We start from the raw sequence: 25522 nt of genomic DNA, 5'->3' as shown, positions 1-25522 counted from the left end.
CATTTGATTTCAAATTATAATGTTAGGCTTTGTCTGTCTTTAGGGTTTTTCCTTTCTCCAGATCAGAGCATATGCATGGAATGTGATTGCCATCCCATGGGGGCAGTAAAACGCAAGTGTGAAAGTCAAACTGGGAAGTGTATATGTGCCCACCCCTCAGTGGGAGGCCGACGCTGTGACCGCTGTCAGGAGACCTTCTTTGGATTCAACCCTGGCCTGGGAAGGTAACTTGAATGCATTAGAAATACGTTCTCTATTTCTGGTTTGTAAGGTAGGGTGTAGTAGAGTCTTTCTGAGGGTTGTGTATCCCAATAAAACACTCAACCGGTAGCTGGTGCATGAGTATACATGTATGAATGTGTGAGTTGGTTGACCCGATGATCACCGACTGCCCAGTTCCACTGAGGGTAACACCACACCAGTGACCTAGACACATTCTTGATAGAGTTAGCCACACATAGCCCCACCCTCCAGTGGCTCTCACATACACACAAACACGCAGTCTAGTTTGTGTGAAACCATTTTCACAGTTATTGATGTTGGGAAACTGACAGTGTTTAAGTTAGCACTTCTCACGACACAGCAGGCCTGTCGAAAAGGAAGTCAACATTTATCATGCTATAGCCTAAAAATCATCACCCACAAAACCAGGTATTTTTGAAGCACATATGGACAGCATGAGCAAGTGACATCACTGCAAAAGCAAAGCAAAGTGACTATATTCCACTCCTCCCCACAAGTGTTCTAAAATGTTACTCTTCATACATACACACTTTGATCTTGTTCACTTTCTTTGTATTTTACTATGTCACTCTTTGTCCAGATGCCAACCGTGTGCTTGTGACCCAGTGGGCAGCCTCAGTTTCTCCTGTAATTCCGACTCAGGAGTGTGTGAGTGCAAGATGCTGGTTACTGGGGACAAATGCGATACATGTCAACATGGTGCAAGCCATTTACGGGCTGAGAACGTCTATGGCTGCAGTAAAGGTCTGGTTTCCAATATATATATGCACCTACACACATATTTTAGACCGTGTTTGTCACAGTCACTGGTTGTTGTCTTGTCTATTAAATTTGATCCAATGCTCTTTCCGTGTCCTTGCAGCTCCATCTCAGCAACCTGCCCCTCTAGCTTTTGCTCTCAGCTTTTCTTCCATTAATCTGACTTGGCATCAGCCTGACTCCCCAAACTCAAACATACTCAACTACACTCTCATGAGGAACTCGCAGCCTGTGCACAGCATACAGCGTAGCTATCCTTTCAGTAAGTGTGCACCCTGGATTGCACCATTCTCTATTTTCCATCATTTCTAAAGCCCTTTGCCCGCCTTTCTCATATCATCTTTCTTAAGGCCCTGAATCGTACCCTGACACTGGTTTGTCTCCATACACCAACTATTCCTACTGGCTTATTACGGCTAACATAGCCGGTGAGACGATCAGCACGACTGCTTACTACCAAACTTTAGGCGCACCACCTGAATTGGATCAGCTCCATTTAAGTCTTGTGGGACGACCTGGCCCTACCAGTGCTAGCTTTAACTGGGGCAAACCACCAAATAAAACAGGCCCGGTGGAGAGGTATGATGGTTTCAAGAGCAGTTTTGCAGATGGTCCAAATTAGAAGAGGGTTGAAGCCTCTTGTTTGTTTGCTTGTTTGTTTCCCACAGGTTTGTGTTGTCCTCGACGGAATCTTCCAGCGGGGCAGAGCCTGTCATCCACTATACAGGATTATCGACTGAAGCCATGGCAAGTGGCCTACAAGCCTTCACCCAGTACACAGTCACTCTTGAGGTGAATTCGAATACAACTACTAGTTAGTTTAAAAAAAGGAATTTTAGGGCTTTTTGAAAGATGTTTAACTTAATTGAGATTCTTCCCTTTCTCTTGAAAAGGCATGTTCATCTGGAGGCTGCACTTCCACTTTACCTTTGTCACTCCTGACAGCTGCTGCCCCCCCACAAAACCAATCCCCACCCAAGGTCACTGCTACTGGACCTCACACCCTTTTTGCTTCATGGGAGCCTCCCTCTCAGCCAAATGGTGAGTCATTTGTACGAAACTACAAAACTATAAAGTTTCACGACGCCACTGTACTGTTGTGATGCTATACCGGTGACAAAATCACTCTATAAACCGAGAGACTCTTAAAGTGTCTTTAACCTGAAGTAGAGTCCACAGATAGGTGTGATAAAACATTTGGTATTGTAGTCGTTTACTCATTCACACCAGCAAGTTTTTTTGATGTGTAGTCTTAAGGCTATAAGGTTTGGATGAATTTAATAACTTGCCAGCAAATTGAAGTCATTCTAACATTTTAGTCCAAATCTAAACAGAAATAATGTTTTTAAAAATGTTGACTTGTTGACAGCAAAAAGCACACAGATTCCAGGTTATTGCCAGCAATAGAAAAGAGTAGTAAACTAGGATTCTCCAATTTAATCAATAATGTCATTTTATCTAAAAATGTAATCTCAATGCAAAACATTGATTGACGCCATCATTATTGATATCATTTGAAATACAGCCACTTTGTTATGTATCAGTGAATGCTATCGGCTTAAGAATTATGCAACCATGGCTAAAAGCTCTGGAAAAATCTGTCAAGGATGGTTAAGTATTCAGCAATAAAGTGTCTAGACAGGTTCAGGGTGCGGTGCAGTTATCCACAGGCTGCTTTTGAAGAGAAATAAAGTTCACGTTCATGCAACGTTGCGCTCAACATGCTCCCCACCTACTTCACATCTGGTCTGCTCTGTTATAGGCTTGTTACAGCTTCAAGCCTTAACCAGATGATGCAAAGTATCTTTCTCTACTGCCTGCTATAAATCAATCCCTCATAATCAAGGCAAATTTTGTGATTATATTATGCCAGAGTTTGTCATGCTCTATGTTTAGGCATGATACAATTACATGATATAAATTCCCAGAGCACCAAGTGGCAGCTTGTCCAACACTTTATGAACATCTCTTGTGTTTACGATGGATCACTTTTAATCTACCGCACGTCACATTTTAACCGCTTTCCCTACAGGAGTTATCACAAGGTATGAGCTTTTTTTACGGGGGCCGCTGAAGCCTCACAGCCTGTCACCTCCGACTGGAGGGAAAAAAGTATTTGTCAGCACTGGATGGCTGGATCCAACTATTCCGTCTCAAGCACCTCTCAGTAATAGAAGCACCGTTTTGCCCCCTGAGAGCAGCACCATTGTGGCGAGTCTGCAGGCCTTTTCCCACTATCAGCTGAGAGTTGTTAGTGTCAATATGGCAGGAAATGTCACATCAGGGTGGACCACCACACACACAATGGAGGGAGGTCTGTAAACTTGGTTTTCTTCATGTGCTTTATCCAAATAACATTAAAAAATGCTACAGGAATACATTTGTAGTGTAGCTCTTAATCTGTCATTCAGTAATTATCAAAGTTGGTCTTTAGTGGCATTTTCTATTTCAGTACACTAGTAATGGAATGGAACATATTGTGTAAAAGTTCACTAGGAAAAACGAACCAATTTCAGAGGATGCAATAAAATCTGATTTTTATTTAAAAATAACATAGCAGACTGTTAGGCATAATGTGAGTGGGAACGGAGGAAATGAGGGAAGAAATGAAAAGTGTGTATGTGTTATTCAATGTGCATGTGTGCTTTCTTGGGGGGGTGCTCATTAAAGTATTTGAATTTCAAAGAGATGATATGGCTCATTAAGACTAAGCGATTGCCACCAAAATCACTCTGAGCTATATGTCTGGGTAATAAGCATATGATAACATCATTTAAATCTTGGGTGTGTGTCAATGATTTGCATATGCGTATACAAGCAACGCTATGTTAACAAAAATACATTGTGAACGCTTGTTTAACACTTGTATCAATAGTAAAGATCAACTTGGGCTAAAGCTGCTAAAGAAGTAAGCTAATGGACCAATATTTTTTTAGCTCCAGAGTTGATGGCTCCTCCAGAAGTGACTGCAGTGTCCTCAACCAGTCTTAAAGTCACATGGAGTACTTCTGAAGGTCAAGGGGTCATTGCAAGAGGGCAGGTCATAGAATATCGTGTCAATTTGCTGGTTGAACAGACAAACAACACTTATTCTCCTCCAGTTATCAGCCAGGTTAGTGTTTTACATGTACTATTTGTAAGGATGCTCTCCTGTTCTGTATTAATCTAATTGTCATATGCTTTCCTCAGGTGCTGCAACATTTTGGACCCTCAGACCAGCCCCTTTATATTGCGAAAGGGTTGAAGCCTTACCATGTCTATAACTTCACCGTGACAGTCTGCACAAAGAAAGGCTGCATCACCAGCCCTGGACAATCTGGTCGGACCCAACCAGCAGGTAACACTGAAGCCTTGTAGCTTTTGTTTGAATTCTTTATACGCCACTCATTTTACATTTCACTCATTGCCTGACATTGGCAACAGTGGATGTTCACTCCATTGTGATTGGGACATAAGCTTTTGGCAATAGAAAACCATGCTTTGTTATCATATCAATGTTGCATTTCAATCATAAAAGACCGAGACTAACACAGTACACATTGGCAATCTTCATAAGAACATATAGCCCAACATATTATTTATATATGCTTCACAAAATGATTGAATGATAGACAGAATCAATTGCCTATTTTTCTTTTCCATTTTTTTCGTAATGTTTTTTGCAGAATGTTATAACAACCCCCATCTTGGAAAAAATGGAACACAGTAACCGAGAAACATGAATCATTCTAGTTTGCATATAATACTGTGTGAATGTGTTTTATTTTTACTTAACATTGATCCATCCACATAGTTTTCCATCTGTTCACTTGTGCACACCACTCCTTCCTCATCTTACTCCCCATTATATTTTCTGGTTGTTTTGTTTATCGTTTTTGGGTGAGGAGACAATGGATAGTTGATGCAGGAACAAACAAGCTTTCATGTCTAAATACTAGCTCGGGATTTCAGCTTTTGAACGTAGTCTTAACAGCTACATCTGTCGACATACCACTGTTTTCAGTCCATTCAATTCTTAAAAAGTCCTTCCTGTGCTTACGAGGATGAATGATCCCTCGTATTGTAATCGTTGGACTTTTTAAATGTATTTTTAATGGCTACATCTGTTGACACAGCCACAATGTTTGTTTTAAGCGATTCCAAAGACTTCTCTTGACTGTAATACTGTACAATACAATATGGCTTATTGTACCCAGTTGACTTTTTGAATGTATTTTTAACAGCCACATCTGTTGCCTCCATTTTGTTTCATCCAGCGCCAAAGATGTCCCTTGTTTCAACCCTAAGAAATGATAGCGACATATGCCGTTTTTCCTTCTATTTTTTTTTCAAAAAGGATTTGCATAGCATGTATTGCACAGTATCAATTTATTCTTAGTAGTCTAAAACTGCCATAATGAGACATCTCCGGAAATGTCAATAATAAGATGATTGAAATGTAATAGTTAAGATTTCAATGGGTTATTAAATTTTTTAGCAACTCTCATATTACAACTGATAGATATAATATTTGATGTACTTCTCTTATTTTTTATAGACTCAAAACAAATATGTGATGTGTTTTTGTAGACTATACAGTAAACCTTCATTCACATTATTTTTATAGTACATATCTCCTAACAAGAAACAAATATGTAACTGCAGATACAGCGACATTCAAAATGTTAGTATTTATTTCGCTGCCGGACCGACACCAGTTAGCTCACATACTAGTACTGGTCCATGGGCCATTGGTGTATAATGGGAATGATTTTGTACTTCTTTCCTCCTTAAAGTAACAATATGCAGTATAGAAAAGCAGGTACTGTTCCAGCAAGTTCAATTTCTTCTCCTGTGGTTATCCTCACACTTCTTTTACATCACTAAAATGACAAAAAACGCAGAATAAGCAAACTTACTCAAGGGTTAAAGTATCTAATTGCTTTGCTGGTTGAAATTCTGTAAGATTTGCTGACTTGCACAACTAGCCTATAACCCCCTAACGTTACTTTTTTCTGGTTGGAGTCCAAATTTGTGGGTTGCAACACAACTAAAATATTCAATTTTTTTATATGGAAACCTTTTGCATATCTTTCAATTGTAGATCCCGCTAAATAAATGTAACTTAGAGATTTCCACAAAGGGTGAAATTCTACAAACCACATTAAGTGGTACATTAAGCGATACTGCTAGTAAGGTGCACTTGAGTGTGTAACTGATGCACTAATAAATCTAGCATACATATGACCGAGCCATTAGAGGCTGTTACCATCTGTTGGAAGTGAGCAGGCAGCATCTGCAAAACCAGCGGAGCTACAAGCAAGCACGACCAAACATTAGCGTGCACACTGAGACAGATGCAAACTGTCCATATGTGTTTAAGTATTTGCAATTGTTTCCATGTGCGCGTCTCCCCGGGAAGTTATCGATCACGACGTAAAGTGAGTGGCTAATCAGGGGGCTGATGGTGGTGTTTTATGTATTCTACATCCATAAAGACTTGTTGTACAAGACGCATACACACACGTGGGAACTTGCACACGTACACACACACTGTAGCACCACTCAACAGAACAGGGACTTTATTGATTTACGCATAATTGACCTAAAGCCCTTCTTGACGAGAGAAATATGCATGGCAGGGGTTGACCATGTCAATAAGTTGTATTCGTGGTGGAACTGTACACTTAAGAGCCTGTTAAGACATGTCACTCGCTGCGAAAACAGAAAAGTCCAACGTGCACTTTGGCTCCCGGGAGCTGCTTCATGATTTAGCTGCTTCATTACAATCTCAGCAGCTAAAATTAACCTTTCTGTTGACCTTGTGTGCGTATGGATGTACGTTTGAAGCCATGCCGATAAGGTAGCGGGATGTGTCATTGTATGAAACATACACTTTGGTGAATTAACAAGCCAAGCACCTGAAGGCAACCCACCAGTTAGTAACACTGGACTAAAACTTGAGCTCTGTTGAAAGCAGGTATTGGCTATTTTATTTTTCATATAGAATTGTAGCCTGTAACTATACTAACTATATTTTCTTTTGGAAAAATGGACTGTAAAGTATGAAACAAAAACAAGGGTCATCCCACCCCTGAATTATTTCGTGAAAGACCGTTGGACAGTGAATTTATGTATTTTGTCTAATTCCCATCTCATTTCCCCCTAACATCTAAATTCCAGTAGATTGTCAGCACCATTTTTTTTCATATGTTCATTGCAGAATACAACAATATGCTTGCATGTGTGTGTGTGTGTTTGAGGCAGAGAATGTTCTTAATGTCATCATAGCTCAATTTCAATAGACTGGTAAACTATTGATTGGCAGTAATTTATGGTTTGATGTGCTAAGATGAGAAGCTGTCGCTCCCCTTTTAAGAGCTCTATTAGAAGTCACACTGAAGATCGTCACACGTGTGTCACTGAGTTAATTTACGCTCACCGGAACCCATTTAGACCATTAGAGGGGAGACACACACTCAAAGAAACAGAAGAATGGAGCGACACTTAGCGTACACACAAGTGTACACTACTATTCCGTCACTTAAATATATTAGCGCTCAGCGTGACAGCCATTCTTAGCGTGATTTATTTATAATAACTATTGAAGTTGTGACTCCTGTAGCACACAGTGCGTTTCAAAGGGACATTTAATTCAACATCGAAAGTGAGGGAAGGGAAATTAAATTGACCCTTCACCAGATGGAATGGTCACATTCGCTGAGATGTTATGTTGACAAATGCAGCAGGTTTTAAGGAAAACAAGACAATTTTATACTGTTTGAAATAATACAATTAAATTACTAGTTAATCAACATGACTGAAATACCCTTTTCAACCCTAAATACGACTTCCTAACAGGGATAACATATTAAACATATGAAATACATTTCTTTCATTATATTACAGTTTCAGGGCCTTTTAATAAGACATTGAGGGATCATTTGACCACGTTTAAGGTACCAATAACGACTCTCACAAATCCCAAAGGAACAATGGCGAAAACAAACCAAATACTTTCACAGAACCCAAGATTAGTGTACAATGTACGGGTATGAAAATTCTCTGGGTGACCCCAAACCTTTCAACAATAGGAATTCTTCCATGAATGTTAACAGTTTAGTTCGAGTCTAATGCCTCCAAAAACAAATTTCAGTTTACATCACAGTATTTAGTCATTTTATTCTAATTGCACATCATTTTATTACTCCCGTGTCGTTTCAGATAGAGGAAAAATAACAGGCAATTTGGTCTCAGTTACTGCATTTAACTACTACGTACTTTTTTTTTCTCAGCTCCAAAGGGACTTTCCACACCTCGACTGTTCCCAGTGAATGAAAGCACTATTCAGATAGAATGGGATACCCCTGCTCAACTCAATGGACCACACCCATTGTACCAGGTATGCAAATGCATCAAGATTGTCAATTACTACAGGCACGTACCTCAATTTTGGGAAATAGTCTAGCATGCCAAAAGGGTAAATGTTTTTGTCCTTACATACACAGAGTGACATCCAAAGTAAGTCTTTTGGGAATTTCAACCCACCCAGCACAATCATGCACTTAAGAATTGAGCTTGAACTATGTATTCCCAATGATCATTAAAGGTGGAGGTCATGATGGCCTCATAAAATATGTTACTGTATTCCCATAACTCAATCATTCATGATCTGATTATACAATGAAAGTTGTATCTTTAGTCCTGGTATTGCTAAGGTTGTAATCAGTCACTTAAGTTATCCTGGCCCAATGAACAGAAATATGTGTAAAGCTTTTAAGGTGGAAAAACTTCATACTCTACCTAACCACGACTAGTCTTTTTATACACGGTACATGGATATTCACTGAAGTTGACCCTCGCGATACTAGCACAATCTTTTACCTGGTACCTGAATAATAATGTGTGCTTTAAAATCCACTCGTTCTGTCTTCTTTTAAAGGCGGTTGCAAATGATTGCTTAACCACATACAGTACTGTATATGTCTTAGTATATGTAAACCTTGTCAAAGACTCAGTGGGGAGAAAAAAAGGTTTTGATGGCAAGGGACTTCAATATGTTTTCACTTCTAGGTGGAGAGGACTGACGTCTCTCTTTCTGACCCCCGAGGTCCTTTCATCAGAGGCACCAGATTCTCTGGAGACAGTTACTACCAGTTTCCCAGTGATACCCTGCCCGTTAACACTGACTTCACTGGTAAGAAAGAATATTCAATATCTTACCATATACTGATACTGTATGTTTCTTATACAACAATATAACAGAAAAAAAATCAGAAGCAGTAACAAACTTCTAACTCGGTCTCTACCAAAGGATGTGTAGTAAAGAAGAAAAACTAGTAGATGCATTAGCGCTACTGTTTTTTTTTTCTTTTCCGACTAATTACTCTGCATTATCACAGTCTTCTCGTCACAATCCTTTAAGATGACTTCTGCAGTCATCTTAAAGGACAATTATCTTTCTGTTTACCGGCATCATTAGAGGGTTGAGCTACTCAGCCAAACATGTTCTGCTTCATCTGAGAACATCACCCAGTCTGACGCTCATAATTAATGAGTCCTGATACTAATCAGTGCGATTTGAGCGGCAAAAGTGCCGTGCTGTGCCAGCCAAAGATAGTTCACTGCTGTTTATACTGTATATCACTACTTTGTCCTTTTTTAGTTACATAAAAATGTTGTACTTGCAGTACTTCAAGCCCAGCCCATTTCAACTGAACCTTTCACAGTACATCGCATTGTTTTATTTTGCATTTGATTTTAACCACCCACTTTGATCACAAAGAAAAGTTATTCCCTCTAAGTAGAACCTTCTCTACGCCATTCTTTTTCTTCATAAAAGATAATGGATCAGACAATAACTTTCAGGCCGGATCTATTCGGAGCCATCAATGTGTCAGCAGTCCTCAAACCATCGCCCTCTTACAACTATCAATACTAATAGCATCATCTACAGACTATTATTCCCATAGAAGCTCACAGAACAGCGAACAAATCAAAGCCAAATTGGATTATGAATGTAATGCAGTGTAATGCCCCCTCGAGAGTCAATTGATCACAGAGGAGAGAGTCGTCAATCGTTGATGCCTTGCGGAAGGAAAGTAAAGCAACTCTTTGCACTCACAACTGTCACATTTGGATTTAAATGTTGTATTATATTCATTTCCCCCCCCCCCCCATCGTTTTTATACTCATAACCCGTGATGTCCTCTTTGGATTGTTCCCCACTTTTACAACGTCAATACCTTTGTTTTACTTTTATCGTTCACTTATTTTATGACCTTTTCCTAAACATGCATATTAAGAGTCCATCTTTAAGTAGGGTCACTTGCATGCAAGCTAACACTTGGCTAAAAAATACGTAGACATTTTATTTAATGTGTTTGAACCCCCACTTTGACCATCTTTTATAGCCACCAAATGATTTCATTTTTTTCCTACTAGGTTGTTTTTCATAAGCTATTATTGTGATAGGACTAGATGCTTCCATAAAATGAGTGCGTTCAATTGTGATTAACGATGCTCCTTAATCCTGAATGAAGCTGGGATACCTAAGGTCAGTCGGTACCACACTGAATCTTACTTTAGCTAAAACAGGATTATAAGTATAGGCAATTAGTGCACTGATATGAATACCCGCTAAGTGCTTGTTTCCATAAATGCATGTTAGTCCATTCATCTTTTCTATGATGCATCTCTACATAAAAGTCCCATGATGTGAGTTCCCACGTGTACTTTTATCGCGGAAGGAATATATGCGGAATACATTACACTGAGAGAAATAATGGATTTAAATGGACACTGGCTAAAACAGATTATACGGTGCTCTCTCATTTGTATTTCTTCAGTATTTGAGCCTGAAAGGGCTGATTATAATGCATCCTCATATTTCAGCTAATCCAGATGTATTTCTTCAGCCTTCATTAAATGAAGAGAAATGAAACATCACAAACATTGGTTAGGCAAAAATAGAAAAAAGCAAAATAGGAAGAATGAATGCTAGAACAAATCGACTTGGATCATTTCCAGTCACGTTTAATTCAGTACAGTCTTGCAGCACCATTGGAGTGACTGAGCAGGAAAGAGGGAAATGTTAAATGATACAAATTATTTTTCCCTAATTAATATGATTGATTGCAAGGCATTGATGTTGAGAGAAGAGGGGGGAGAAATGTGTGAAAGGAAAGTTTGCACAGACATCATTAGTTTTTCCCCATTTAAAGATTAATCAGAAGAGGCTGGGCTCTTTAATTCTGTCATTTGTATATTTAATGGGCTGCAGCAGAATCTATGGGTGTAATTAGCTAGCTGCCGCGCTCTCATTAATACGCCAAGCTCTGATTAATGCCGGCAGACCGCTAACATGACTAGAGTTATTCAGGTTATGTTGGCTAGATGATTGTTGTACACAACCTCGTCCCTTTACTGAGACAAACATTTTACAACGTAGGAAACAATGTGGTCAGATAAAAAAACTGAATGGATATTGCTGCACATTACTCTAAAATAGTATATTATATCCATATTAAGACTAGATATTCGTGAAGGAGTATGGTAAATATATGATTTAATGCATATAGTATACATGAACTATTTGTAACCCCCGCAAAAAAAGACAACTATAGTCTAGCACCCTTAAACACGTCGCTTCCGAATGATTTTGACAAGACTGCGATGAGTCTTTTCCAATTAGCAGAATCCTCGTTGAAGATGCTTCATCTGATTTGTGTGTGTGTGTGTGTTTTTGTGTGTAGCATAGACTCCTGTCACAATGCGTGCTCACTCAGGTCTGTTTGTTGATGGCTCCAAAGTGGTTGTCAACGTGAAGTAGCACAAGTCCTGGGGGGGAATCCCAGGGAAGTAATGCTGAGCATGACCAGAGTGTTACTTAGCTGCTGTACATTTGGACAAAACACCCTCCTGAACATGTGTTGACAGTCTATTTCTACCCATCTAGCAGATATGCACAAGATAACTTGAAAGAAAGTGTAACTGGTCTACATAAATCAGTAGAAATCTCCAGTTTTTCTGGTTGAGAGTTGTTTGACGACATTAACAATTTGGAGTTTTTTTTGTGAAATCCCTAGTGCAAAAACATTTATCAATTTATGAACTAAGCAATTTTATTTAAATGGCATTAGTCGTTTCTTACCAGTAATGACCTCTCTGGGATCTGCAATGCATTTATTTATTACTATTAAGAAAAACCAATATGGATGGATGTTTGAACATGTTTATTGAAATGCAAACATTGGACATCAGCGATATGAATGGCAGACATGAGGGGGAGAGAAGCTAAGGAGATAAAGACGAACATTGCTGAAGGTTAAAAGCAAGGGGAAGAGATCAAGAGAATGTCGGAGAGAAGGTTAAAGGGGGGTAATGTAATGTCAGGTATCAGTCTTGACTTCACTCTTCATTGCATTGACAAGGTCACCAATGTAAAAGACACATGCCTTCTTGATGTACACAATGCATGTCCAAATGCAGGGAAATTTCCATCACGTCTTCAGTGCCATGTGAGCAATTTATAGACATAGTTATAAAACATTCAAGACCAAAACAAGTCAGAAAGAACATTGCGTTGTCAGCCATTTTTTTTAGCTCTCAAGAAGGTGAGAAAAAAAGATTCTCTTTGTTTTGCAGGGCACATTACTCAAATATTTGTTTTTGACATTTTCATGAAGTGTAATTGGTAGAGTTGATTACAAGTCACCTTATTTACACTAAGTGACTGCAACAATATGAAGTAAAACTTTAAAAGCATGTATTTAAGTGATATAAAACCTAATGGTGCGACCAGTTGGAATCTGTATGTTGGTTTTCAGAAAAGTGTGAAAAGGATTTATCTGGAAATGCTTGATCTGCATTCATCTTGACGAGTCCATGTAACTTTGACTTTCCTGCATGCTAAGTGAATTGCACTAAACACAGCTTCTGATGAACCCTGAACTTTTTACGTTCAACTCCTCAGCTCTTCTTCCCACACTTCTGTTCCCAACAGAGGGCTGATGCACACATGCTCACAGACACACTCATGAATCTCGAGATCTGGTAGTGGATTAAGATTCAATCTTGGATCCATTGGAACATGACAGGAAAGCATGTTGGAGGAAGTCTTGTGTGAATGTTTCTTAGAGAAGAATTAGGAACATTTTACAAATACATTTTTTATTATGTAGGGTTTGGATTTCATTTTAAAAATGAATACAATTTTATCTATAAAAAACTAAGAAATTAAGAGCACAAATGCCAAGTTTAAAGTTGGTTTTGTAGTTATTTAAATTGTATATGCTCTCATTGGTACCAGTAAACATCCAATATAAACGTTACTGTAACTGAAAACAGAATAAAATAAGGCAAAGTTTGTTCCCAAGCAATGGCACTTGTTGGCTTTCACTTTCCATACAAGCTGTGAAGGAGATGGCATGGAGGAAAAGTAATGTTATGCATTTGAGGTAGGGAGAAGAAGCCAAATATCTTTGGAGGATTTCGATTTTGCAGATAAAAGCAAGAGATTACAAGTGAGATCTGTTAAAATAGTGGAATCAAGTCTGTCCTCTGAGGCTCGTCCTCTGAGCTTCTTGTTTTCCCAAAGTATCTTAGTGGTAAGATTATGCCCGACAGTCGGCTTATAGAGAAAATGAAGTAAGCTTAGAAGAATGGTGTAATTGGGATATCATGCATTTGACACAGACCTGACAAGGAATTTAAATGAATGTTTGTGAGTAAAATACACTGTGTGTAGGAGATAATTGTTTATTTAAATTGTCTTAATTTAGTTATTATACACTTTTAGGTAGCTGAAGATGCTTCAATATGGTTCAATTATTACAGTATAAAATGGCAGTATTGTACTAGACCTTTCAATTGCTATTATAATTGAACTCATACTGTGTTCATTATTATTTTTGCTTCAGGTATTGAATTAAGTTTCAAGACTCACTCCCCAGATGGCTTGCTGCTCTGTGCTATGTCACCTGGAAAGCAGGAAGAATTTCTGGCTATTCAAATTGAAAATGGACGGCCCTACTTTCTGTTTGACCCTCAGGTATGTGTACTCTTTAGCAATATCTGGAAAACGGTATTATAAGAGATTGAAGTGTCTTTTGAAATTCATGTTCATTTGTGCATTGTATTTTTTGTAGTATTTGCTCTTACCTGAATTATTTGATTTAATATTCTGTCTGAAACATCTTGAGAGATGAAATGGTCATCATTGCTTTGTCTGAATGACGAAAAGAGAGTTAAATAAATCCATAAAATGGTTAACCCTAATGACAGAGGCAATTTTTCTAACCACATAAAAATCACCTGCATAATTTAATGAGATCTAAGCAGACATTCAGCTTTTACTAAACAAGAGTAACAAAGGTAAAACCAATTTGAAGTCTTAATGCAACATTTTATTGATCATTTTGGTCAGAATTTACACTTGACTCCATCATTATCAAAACCAATTTACACATCTCCCAAAATTCTACAAAACTGAAACATAGCAAGTCTTATGACTCACTGTGTGTATTTAGTTTTACATAAATCTAAAAAGAATTGCTCATTTACCATACTTACCTCACCTTCAACAACCCCCCCCCCCCACACACACACCTCTACTTCACTCTTCTGTCTTTTCCTCTCTCCCCTCCTCTCATCTTATAAATGTGATCTGTAGCCTGCTCATTGCGTTCTGTCAGAAAGATGGAGCGAGAGGGGGGAAAAAACTTTAAAAGTGTGTCAACGTTTGAATTGGACTGCAATTAACTCATTCCCTGCAGTCACCATGCGTGAATACCAATTGCAAGCTAATTAAGCTTTGCACCCTTGCGTGCACACACATACACACACAGCATTTTCCCCTTATCCATTCTTACAGACACATGTAGTGGGGTTGAAGAGTCAATGACTTGGATGATGAAAGCAATGATAGCAGATGATTGCACGTATTTCCATGTGGTCACCATCTAATTAGGCTCTCAAACAAAAACATAATTCACATTCATTACAGTAGTGTCAATATCCATGCAAAATGTGTAGCCAAATATTACGATCAACATATTGCTAAACACTGTGTTATATGCTGTTCTCTGACTGATTAAGTAACTGTTTGCAACTCGGCTGACTTTTTTGTTTAGGCTAGTTGGAGATAATTAACAGCCAGAGTAGTGCCACGGTTTATTGGTGTTCCCTTGCATACATCCAGCCCGGCCCATTACTTCTCCCTATTAGCCTGTTGCGGCAGCCTAATGGGATTACTTGTGCACAGGGTGTAATTTTGCATGAAACAGTGATGTGCTTATGAAGTGTCTACATGACAACACGGTGTACTATAAAGTATGAAATACCGGCTCATGGTATGAGAATTTGCACAAGCAGAAAAGCACAGCTCAAACAATGTCACACATGGATGTGTAGCTGAGGTTTAGGGATGGATGTGTGTGTATTCCCCTGTGCTGTCCATGTGATTATTGAATGTGTTTTGCCTATTGTGTCCCTCATGGTTTCCCTTCCCTGCTGTGATCAGGTGTGTGTATTTTGTAATCAACCCCTGTCTGTCTATTCAAACCATGTGTTTTTGTGAGTCTTTGTCAGATTGTCTGCTTTGTTTGCATCATGCTTAGTTGCAATTTCATGTTTCAAGAAAATCGTTTCCCCATGTCTTCCAGGTCAGGTTGGTTTTGTTATTTATTTTGAAGTCCTTATTTTCTTCAGTCACCTCCTGCCTCAGTCATTAACGTTTTCGTTAGAGCACTCCTTTATTTCCAAGGCTGGCTGAGCCTACAACATATACACAGGGTGGCGTTCTTCATGATGAGATTTGAAGTTTCAAGCGGTTATGCATCAGTTGTTAGATATTTCAGCCCTTACATCACACAGCCTTCTGTCTGGAGTTGATTGATGGTTCAGAATGACTTATCAAGGGTACAAATACTGGCTGGCACTTATTAAGTAGTTATTAATTATTAAATTGGCCTGAGTTTGGTCTGGTTGTGTGTATCCCAGTAAGGGGAAATTAGAGTGACATACAGAACCGCCAACCTTCTTGTCTTCTTAAGAAAAGCCATCTAGCGTTGGCCGTAAAGATGCCAAAAGCTGATATACTTTGGCATTCATACACTTATTGATCCCATCATTAAATCTTCATCACTGTTTTTGTGGGCCAGTGTGCTGTCAGCGTGTTCTTCTGGGCGTTAACCGATCTGGTGCTCATGTTTTACTACATTACTTGTCTCTTACTTGCTAAAAGCTGATCACAACAATGATGTCAGATTTAATGGAGACAACCCTCTTCAGACACACTGGAGAAGGTTTATACACAAAATGTTTTTACACAAACGAGAATTGATTATAAGGCATTTTCTTAGACTTGTGTTACAAATGATGAACGAAATTGATTTAGTCCTGTTTGGAATTTTGACTTGATGCCACTCACAATGTTTGCAAACATGTTTTGTTCTGGCTGAAATTATTGATTTCAGTAATTAGATAGTGCATTTATTTCATTTTATTTAAGTTATCGTGTTTAGCAAATTGTCATATATTAATGCAGAGTTACATCTTGTTGCACATTTAAGCAGCCAATTTGGCAGCCCTGTAGGTATTCTTGTATTCAAATGTTTCTTACCCTCATAAAACGGTGTGCTATGAGCTTGCCGACTCAGAGCTTCCTACCATGCCAGTGTGATGGACCTTTACAAAAAGACTCTCCTGAGTGTTTTTCTGTAGTTAGGTTACACATTAATTAATGGATTAAACATCTAAAAGTGTCACATTTTATCCTCTTTTCTGGTTTATGCAGGGTGCAGTGGTAGCCATTAGTGCACAAGGGGACGGGGGGCGTCTCTACAATGATGGAAAATGGCACCACATCATAGCAAGGAGGCAAGGGGCCGTGGGAACAATCGTTGTGGACAATCAATACAGAGGTAAGTCGTTCATACCGAACGCCGCGTTGCGTTTTGGGCCTGCTCGTGTGGGCGTGTAACTGTTAATGCTAGTCTTGGTAAATATAAGATTGTTAATGTAAATAGCGTAGGAGGTCAAAGTAATTGTGTCTGTCTGATTCATTTTTTGTAAATTTCCCATTTGTTGAGGTATTAACCAGGTTAATCCCAGCTACTCCTTGAGGAATCTGGGGAGGAAATTACTCACACACACATTTATACTTCTACTGTTCTTTTCACTTTTTCATCAAAGTAATTAACATTACAGATAGTATTGTTTTAAGAAATTAAAAGTGTAATTTTATTTAAGGCGCACTTTTCCAGGGTAGCTCACACCCACACAATATTATCTCAACTTATTCTTAACTCCTCAATTGTTAACATTGATAATAATAATAATAATAGATTGTATGATTCATATTTTAACATTGTTTTGCAACATTTACCATATCACTCACTTATGCATAGTTACAATAATATAATCACAATGAAGCCATTCACCAATATATATTTAATAAAAAAATACACAATAACCCCTTTCGTCTAACCTTTGACCTCCACAAGTAGCCTCCTATCCTTCCACTGACAAAACAACTGTACTATACCAGGTAGTTCTTCAGCTTCCAGTGGCAGCACTATAATTGGTGAAAATACAGGAGTGTTTATCGGAGGACTGCCCGAAGATTTCATTCTACGACGGAAAGATTCAGGTCAGTTAAAACACACCCCATCTGCCATGTTGAATTTCAGCTATGAAACCAGTAGTGTAAATGAATGATAACAATCAAAGAAAAATTAAGATAAATACTTTTCTCTATCTTGTTCTGCCCACCAGGGGCTGCCCAGTTGACACGACAAGGTTTTTCTGGTTGCTTGAGAGATGTGCGTTTCAAGATGACTGACAGCCCCTTGGAGGAGTGGAGATCTCTAAACTGGACTAAAGCCACAAATAAAATGTCCGTCTATGAAAGCTGGGAGGGCTGCCCAATGCATACTGTGGAAGGAGCACATTTTCTGGGTCATGGTAGGACAATGTTGATTGTTGTTGATATTCATCGTTCAGATTTGTAGCTGCGGTGATTTTATTGCACCCTTCATTTTAATACTTGGGGGAAGTGAAGATTTGCAGTGCAGTATATTAAAAAGGAACAGTTGCTTTTAATTCACAACTGAATTTTGCATTTATATCGTTCGATTATTTAGTGTCTAGTATACATGGTATTTTCTGGACTACAAGTCAAACTTTTTTCATAGTTTGGCTGGGCTTGTGATTTATGGTTTTATATGTATATAATATTTTCCCCCTTCTTTGTGTATTATTTGGTTGGCACGACTTATACTCAGGTGCAAAATATACAGTACTAACATTTGCATGTTATTTTTGGTTATATGTAGGTTACCTGGAGTTAAATGGAGACGTGTTCATTGGAGGAAACAACTTTGAAATTACAATGGAGTTTAGAACAGACCACCTGAACACTCTTTTGTTCTTTGCATACCACACACAGATGGATGATTTTATTCTGGTAAATTGTGCCTCATCGGAATAGATTATATCATTATATAAGCTCTCAACTTTGAAATATTTCTTCTGTAAATGTGTATTTTTAGGTGGAGCTGAAGGGCGGCCTTCTCTCATTTGTTCTCTCAGCTGACAGTCACAAGACAGAGTTAAGCATGTGGGCGGGGCTAAGCTACTGCGACGGAGACTGGAAGAGGCTCTCTCTGATAAAGCGCGGCTCGCACATCTCAGCCTCTGTCGATGACTGGGCAGAGCAGACAAAAAGCACACAGGCAGTGGGAAGGTTTAGGGTTGACTCACCATTATACCTGGGTGGGGTGCCTATTCAACTCGCACACAAGGCTCTGGACCTGTATAGCCACAGACATGGTGAGAATTTGTGTTAGTACTCACTGAAGCAGAAGGCAAATTAGGTTATATTAGCTGCATTGATGGCAATAGTAGTCACTTCTTTTGGTAATAAAATATATTTAAATAAACAATTGTATTAAAGACTTCCCCATATGTGTACATAACACACTATTAGCATTTTGTATACAGGTGTGTATATAATGACGCCAAATTAGAATTTTTATTTTATTGTTGTTAATAATAAATATGTTCTTATGAATGAAGGCAATTACAAATGTACTAAATCTCAATTTAAAAAAAATGTATTAATAACTAAAATTAATAAAAATATACATTTTAAAAATATGTTGGTTGACTTTCCACACAGTAGACGACCAATTCATTTAAACTGCGAGGACTGGCTGTGAATGCTTTTCCTTTAGTGCGATTGACGGCACTAGACGTGTACTTTTTTAAAAATTACTTTATAGTGGTTACTTGCACTCATCCACTCTCAGTAAAAAAACAGATTGTATGTTAAGCGGAGCCAATTTGTTAAATCATGCCATGCTGAATGTTTACTTCGAATATTTAAACCCTGATCCAATTTTCCTCTCTTTTTCAATTCTTCCTCCCTCACAGGCTTTGGCGGTTGCATAAGAGGCCTCACCATTCAAAGTGATGAAACAAACACCCTTGTCAGTCAAAGTGGTAATCTTAATGTCGCCTTTGGACACTCTGTTCGAGTCTACCTCGATGGCTGTCCTAACGGTGAAAGTCGTTACAACTGCAGGGGCAATGATTCCGTGTTGGCCTTCACTGGTAGAGCGACACACGCCTTTGATTACAGTCTGCAGCCATTCACTGGTAAGAATTGCAAATCAACTTTTTCATCAACTCTTTCCGTCTGACCTGTAGTCTGCACGAGATGAATGTATTTGGTTAGGATGATGTCATAGTTTCTTCACAATTACTAGAGTCACTCCTTTGAAATCTAAGTTACTGCTGGGAACAGTGAATGCATGTTTCATGCATACAGCAAGGTCACCAACTCTTTTGATAGATGTCTTTTTCATTTCATACATGTATTACATCTAAACAAATAAACTCAATACGAGAAATGCAGTAAGCACTCGAGATAAATGCTGTAGCTTTATAGGTTATATGGGGGGGGGGGACACTGAAAAAAACACAGCTGAACATCAGGCTTTTTCAGCATGACATTGCTCCATAAACATTACTGAGAGTAGAGATTTACGTGGCTTTCACAGACAGGCCTTCGTGGACACATACACACACGTATACACGTTCTCCAAAATTACACTTGACCTTGCAAGAGCTGTAGGCGGAGCACTGCACTTTTGACTTTGCTGTGTTTTAAAATTGAAAATGCAAATTTGGGGAAGAAAGTTGAGGTAAATGAATATAAGGCTCACTAAGAATGCTGCAGGCCGCCTGATGGTGTAGACTGGAGAGGTTCACTCGTCTGACTTCGGTACGGGCAGGAGCGGGATCGACTCCCACTGGCGGTGGCGGTTAAATGAATAAGAATGATGCTCAGTTTTGTCCAGTCATGCAACACAAAAAGTTTTTTTTTTTTGTCGGCAGAGGGCCTTATAAATGACATCACAGCAATTTTTAATCAAATATCTGGCACTTTTTCTATCCTTTTTCGTTAATGTTTTGATGTGATACTAGGAATAGATGTAGAAAGTATCAGATTGTTCAATAAATATTATTTACTTTGGCATCGACTAACTCTTAAACATCTAAAAGCTTTTCCCTGTCTTGTAAAGAGCATTATTAAGACAGGCTTTTCAATTTTCTCCTTTCCAAGTCTTATGTTGTTTGCAATTGTGATGTTTTTATGAGTAACTTAGATACATTTTTGCCTCCTGGATGAAAGATGATCAAGTCAAAGCTGTTTTTTTAATCAACACTTTTCAGGTAATCTTCACTTCAAACTGTTCTTTGCTAGGTCCAGCAGTTTAATGATTTTTTTTTTTGCTCAGTTTGATCAATTTTGTCCCTGTCTATAAGAAGATTAGATCAGGGTTCATCATTGTACTAATCTGTCAGCACTCACATCATCCATTAAACACCAACAAGCCAATTCACTTAGGATCCATACAGTCAAGTACTATAATACTGTATCCATCATATTTGGCACATGATGTACTATGCTTTGGTTGGTTCTCTTCCTTCCCATCATTCATATAAAGTATATATATCACAATCCAAACTTTATATGTAAAAGGCTCTTTTCTGATTAAATGTGCTAAATAGTTTGCATACTGTCAACATTTTAAAACTGTACTTACATCTTTAAATGTACTTTAACTAGAGTAGACTTTTTTTAATATACATATTGCCCAGCTCGACTAGAGTTATGGACAGTGATACAGTGTAATATACCCTAAAATTGTAGTGTTGTTTTTTGTGTTGTCTTATCCTAACCATTTCTTGTTTTTTGTGTTCAAACATTAGAATACTTGTATAGGATCATAGCTTTGGGCACAGGAGGTTGGGCGGCCTCACCTTGGCAGAGAGGACGCAGCTACGGTAAAGGTAAAACATATTTTCATGTCAATAAGCAACATATTTATACTTGAAGCAAAAAAAAATGTTAAAGGCCTTCTCCAATTTGAAGCAAACAGGAACTACTCACACCTGTTGCAGTTCCCGTTTTGTTCTCAAGAGATTTTGGATGAAAAAGCACTACATCTTGTACAGTATGTGAGACTCATCCCGTGCAAGTGATATTACACGGGCCTGACGCTATGAGAGATTGATAAAGCCACTATAAAGGGCATCCCAGTAAAAGGCTGTTAACCCAGAATGGCCCGGGTTCTCCCTTGTGTAATATAAAGCTGCTCATTAGTATTGAACGATACACTGGTAGGTCTGCTGTGCTGTGACCACAGAGAGAAATGGAGGGGAGGGAGGAAGGAAGTGCTAATAAATACATTAAGAACCCTGGGAAGATGGGAGAATGGAGGATTGAGAGGCAAAGGTGAGAGCTTATGGAGGGTGGACAGCTCCAATGAAAATGGAAGAAAAAGCAACAAAATGAAGGAGTAATCATGGTGGTAGACAATATTTCGAAGAAAGTTTGGCATGGTAAGGAAATCTCACCTGGGGTTTGAAACTAGGTTTATTTTCAATCAAGAGTTGGGATTTGGATGCCAGGTTTAAAACCAGTGTTAGAGTTAAGAGGTAGAGTTCACAACAACTTTTAGGGTTTGAAGCTTGGGTTCATACAGAGTCGGAAAGTGAAGTGGATGAGCTTTGAGGTTTGACGCTAGACGGTCCATTCTCAGTGCTTGGTATGTCCGGAAAAAGAAGCCTGGGAAAAAGGGAGGTTGATTACTGTGAAATATAGCCCAGAATGAATGGGTGGTTGTATTAAATCAGCGCTGAAAAAGTTACTACTCTCATAAATACTATTTATGCTAATGGAAGGAATGATTTAGTAGGCCTATTAAACCATGTAAAGATGGGGTTAGCTTTTGCTTTAACCTCATGTACTTCCAACCTGTTGTTTTGCCTTTTTTATATATATATATTTTTTTTTATTTATTTTATACTTGATTTGCTTCATCTACCTTCATTGTAGTGTTTTACTTAGGGTTACTATGGAAGTTTTATTTTGGTGATATTTTCCATCCTCTCCTATAATCAAATCTGTTTTTCCTCACGTCTTAGTACCGAGCTCCATTCCAGCACCCTCCTCAGTGCAGATACTGAATGGCTTCAGTGCCAAGGTGAACTGGGCTCCACCCTCTGCTGATGTCAGAGGTGTGATTGACAGGTATGTGTTGAAAGCCTACCTGAGAGAGCAACCAGAGATGCCGCCTGTCAAAGCCGTATATCTGGCAAATGAAGATTTCACAGGTAAGAAAATGCTAAACTAGATATGAAATAGTTCATGAATTATGTATCAAATGACTGATTCTTAGGCATCTGCACATGTCCTTTTTTGACAACTTTTTGACAGTAAAGACAGATTATCGTTGTTCTTTTCACAATTTTTCGACAGTAAAGCCAGATTATCGTTGTCCTTTTCACTCATTGCCATTGACAAACAGACACCCACCTTTGGTCCCATGCAAGCCCGTTAATGTCTCCCTGGCAATATCTCAGAATTTGCACCCTGTCTTCATTTGGAGGAAGACACTCAAGGCGATCCCAATGATGTCATACCTTGGCACCGTTTCTTCCGACTCTCTTTCATTTTTCCATCTTTTACTTGCTTCATCTTCAGAACTGACGATGATGATGAAGCCGTCCTCTCTTGCCATTCGTCCCCCGTCTCAGCCACACTTTCATGTCTCCAGGCAAATATGAAGATGAGCTCGGTCGTCCTAGTCGTTCTCGGTGTCTCCCCAACGGCTGTCTGTCCCCTCCCCTTCACTCTTTGCCAGACATAATGCTTCTCGTTAATTTACGACGGCCCCGGCACCTGACTGTGGAATCACACCAGCGTCTTAAAAAAACACAAAACGCAAATGAAGGTGTAATGGCAGTAGAGTGGAGCCCTGGCCTCTAATTGAATTAAAAGACATGGGCGGCACAGAGAGAGGGAGATCGGATGAGCGAGACTATATCAGACAAGTAGAGGTTGACAGAGGATGGAGAGGGGCATAACAGTGAAAAAGTGGATGGAGATGAAAAAAAAAAACAATAAAAAGGACACTCTACTTGCCAACAGCAGTACTTCTACTTAGCAACAGCGTCACAGTGAGCAATGATGACCAAAGTATTGTACTTTTTGACATCAGCCTCAAGAACAGGACGGAAACACACACAGACATGGAGACAGTATAATAGCTTATGAATTAATTTGTTTACATTTTTATTCTGTTTATATCTAGGTTTTTCTATAAATTATACTTTTGCTAAGGAATTATGCCAACAGAAAATCTATGAATCCCATCTATTGAATTGCCTTTTATATGACAAATAGTTTAAAGGCATTATTCCTGTTTTCTAGGTATTTTATCTGGTCTCACTCCAGCAACTCAATATGTGGTCACTCTAAGTGCTTGTGTTGCAATGGGATGCACAGAGAGTAAACACAATGCTGACATGACGGATGGAAAATCAGCCTTCAAAACTCCAGAGGAAGGTACAACTTAGACAAACCCACATTAGCACATAGAACAATAAGGCCATGCAATATTGTTTAGATATTGACACATAAAATACAATCAATACCATCTGATTCATGAAATGTCCTGCAAACAACTGTAGCTAGATGAAACATGAGCGCAAATGCTGCAAGCGGGAGCTTTGTTATTGTTTACTTCTGTATTTTACAATGTTATCCCGCCTTGCCCAATTTGGCCAATGATTGAGCAATGTTTTCACATGTATAGGTTTGTTGTCAAATTGATGCGTCACTTTCAAAAATTGCAGGAAAGAATTGCGCCAAAAAGTTGGAACATTAGAAAGCAAATTATGGACTTTTTGCAGTGACTACACCCTGAGACATGATACACTGGTCTTCTTAGAAATAAAGGTCTTTGCACTTATAAAGTGAAAGAATAAGAGCAGTGAAAGAAGAAAGAGCGACAGATCCAAATGATATAAAGTAGAGAAGGCAAATAAGGACAAATTGAAGGGCTGGAGTAGGTACAGATTATCATTTTTTATTTCATAAATTAGCATCTACATTAATCTGTGAGGGTTTAACATGCCTTGTTGGGGGGGGGGGGTAATGTGACAGTCAGGGTCAGCGTAGACCTCGCAAAAATCAATTTGAAGTAAAAGCGAAAAAAAAAAAGATTACTATTGATTCACACTGACCCTTGAGTTAAGATACTAGACTGTGATATTGTACAGTGTTAGGAAGAGACTGAACAAATCCAAAAATACAAGATCACAAAATCATTTAAAACACTTCCACTGTATCAGTTTTCAATATTTTTCATTTGTAACGATTAGGTTCGAAGTACATTGTATGTGTGTTAATAAGAGGAAGCCATGAGGTGTCTTACCACAACCTTTGTATCTTCTCATGAAAAATAAGTACCTTAAGATCTGTTTGTAAACATTTGTTTGGTCATCTGTCTCAAATTGAAGGGGACAACGTGTAGTTCAGTCCCTTTTTCTTATATCATTTTGCCGTTATTAGATTGTCATGACCTTAAGGTTTATGAATATGTTGTGTTATTTCTATTTTCATCTTCAGCTCCTGATGGAGTGTCTGCTCCATCTACACTCTCCTTACCCTCATCTCTTTTTGTCACCTGGAAACCACCTGCATGGTAATACATACACCACAAAATACTGCATTTTTAGCAATGGAACACATTTTTTTCTCATTTCATGTTTTCAATCATTTAATTTCAATATATCAACTTTTATCTGGATCTTTAATAAAATTAAAGGGATTCTGGTTAATACGTATATTAAAAAAGAGCAATAACATTCCTACATATTTTTATTGAAGGGAACCCTCTAACAGTACATTATATGCAGAATAGCTTCATTTTCCCAAATGTATGAAGAATAATTTTATCGCATATAAAAGCCAATATAAAACAGAATTAACTACTGAATTATGTTCTTATAGAGCCCTCATCTCACTTTTTTTCCCCACTGGTAGGCCCAATGGAGTTATTAAACAGTACCAGCTCTATCAAAATAACCAAATGGTCTACAGTGGAAAGGAGAGACGGCACAACATTACTGGTAAGCAGTGAGCAATAATACCCGTGTGTGTGTGTGTGTGTGTGTGTGTGTG

The 25522-nt window shown here is 38.5% G+C and overlaps 1 protein-coding gene across 1 annotated transcript in view; it reads left to right on the top strand.

The window, feature by feature from the left end:
- Positions 1 to 25522, top strand: part of ush2a (Usher syndrome 2A (autosomal recessive, mild)) — a 130180-nt gene that overhangs the window by 27832 nt on the left and 76826 nt on the right. Inside the window, exons 19-41 of the mRNA XM_077713040.1 lie at positions 44 to 224; positions 824 to 987; positions 1106 to 1264; positions 1353 to 1581; positions 1671 to 1794; positions 1896 to 2043; positions 3035 to 3316; positions 3939 to 4114; positions 4192 to 4339; positions 8277 to 8383; positions 9055 to 9178; positions 13902 to 14032; positions 16778 to 16904; positions 17531 to 17632; positions 17758 to 17946; positions 18318 to 18448; positions 18534 to 18813; positions 19417 to 19641; positions 21262 to 21342; positions 22480 to 22668; positions 23768 to 23902; positions 24968 to 25043; positions 25385 to 25470. Of these exons, the coding sequence (XP_077569166.1) occupies positions 44 to 224; positions 824 to 987; positions 1106 to 1264; positions 1353 to 1581; positions 1671 to 1794; positions 1896 to 2043; positions 3035 to 3316; positions 3939 to 4114; positions 4192 to 4339; positions 8277 to 8383; positions 9055 to 9178; positions 13902 to 14032; positions 16778 to 16904; positions 17531 to 17632; positions 17758 to 17946; positions 18318 to 18448; positions 18534 to 18813; positions 19417 to 19641; positions 21262 to 21342; positions 22480 to 22668; positions 23768 to 23902; positions 24968 to 25043; positions 25385 to 25470 (3594 nt within the window). The remainder of the gene's footprint in view (positions 1 to 43; positions 225 to 823; positions 988 to 1105; positions 1265 to 1352; positions 1582 to 1670; positions 1795 to 1895; positions 2044 to 3034; positions 3317 to 3938; positions 4115 to 4191; positions 4340 to 8276; positions 8384 to 9054; positions 9179 to 13901; positions 14033 to 16777; positions 16905 to 17530; positions 17633 to 17757; positions 17947 to 18317; positions 18449 to 18533; positions 18814 to 19416; positions 19642 to 21261; positions 21343 to 22479; positions 22669 to 23767; positions 23903 to 24967; positions 25044 to 25384; positions 25471 to 25522) is intronic.

The sequence above is a fragment of the Stigmatopora nigra genome, chromosome 3, assembly GCF_051989575.1.
Source record: "Stigmatopora nigra isolate UIUO_SnigA chromosome 3, RoL_Snig_1.1, whole genome shotgun sequence".
Taxonomy (NCBI): domain Eukaryota; kingdom Metazoa; phylum Chordata; class Actinopteri; order Syngnathiformes; family Syngnathidae; genus Stigmatopora; species Stigmatopora nigra.
Note: the sequence above shows the minus strand (reverse complement) of the source record. Positions and strands in the feature narration are given on the sequence as shown.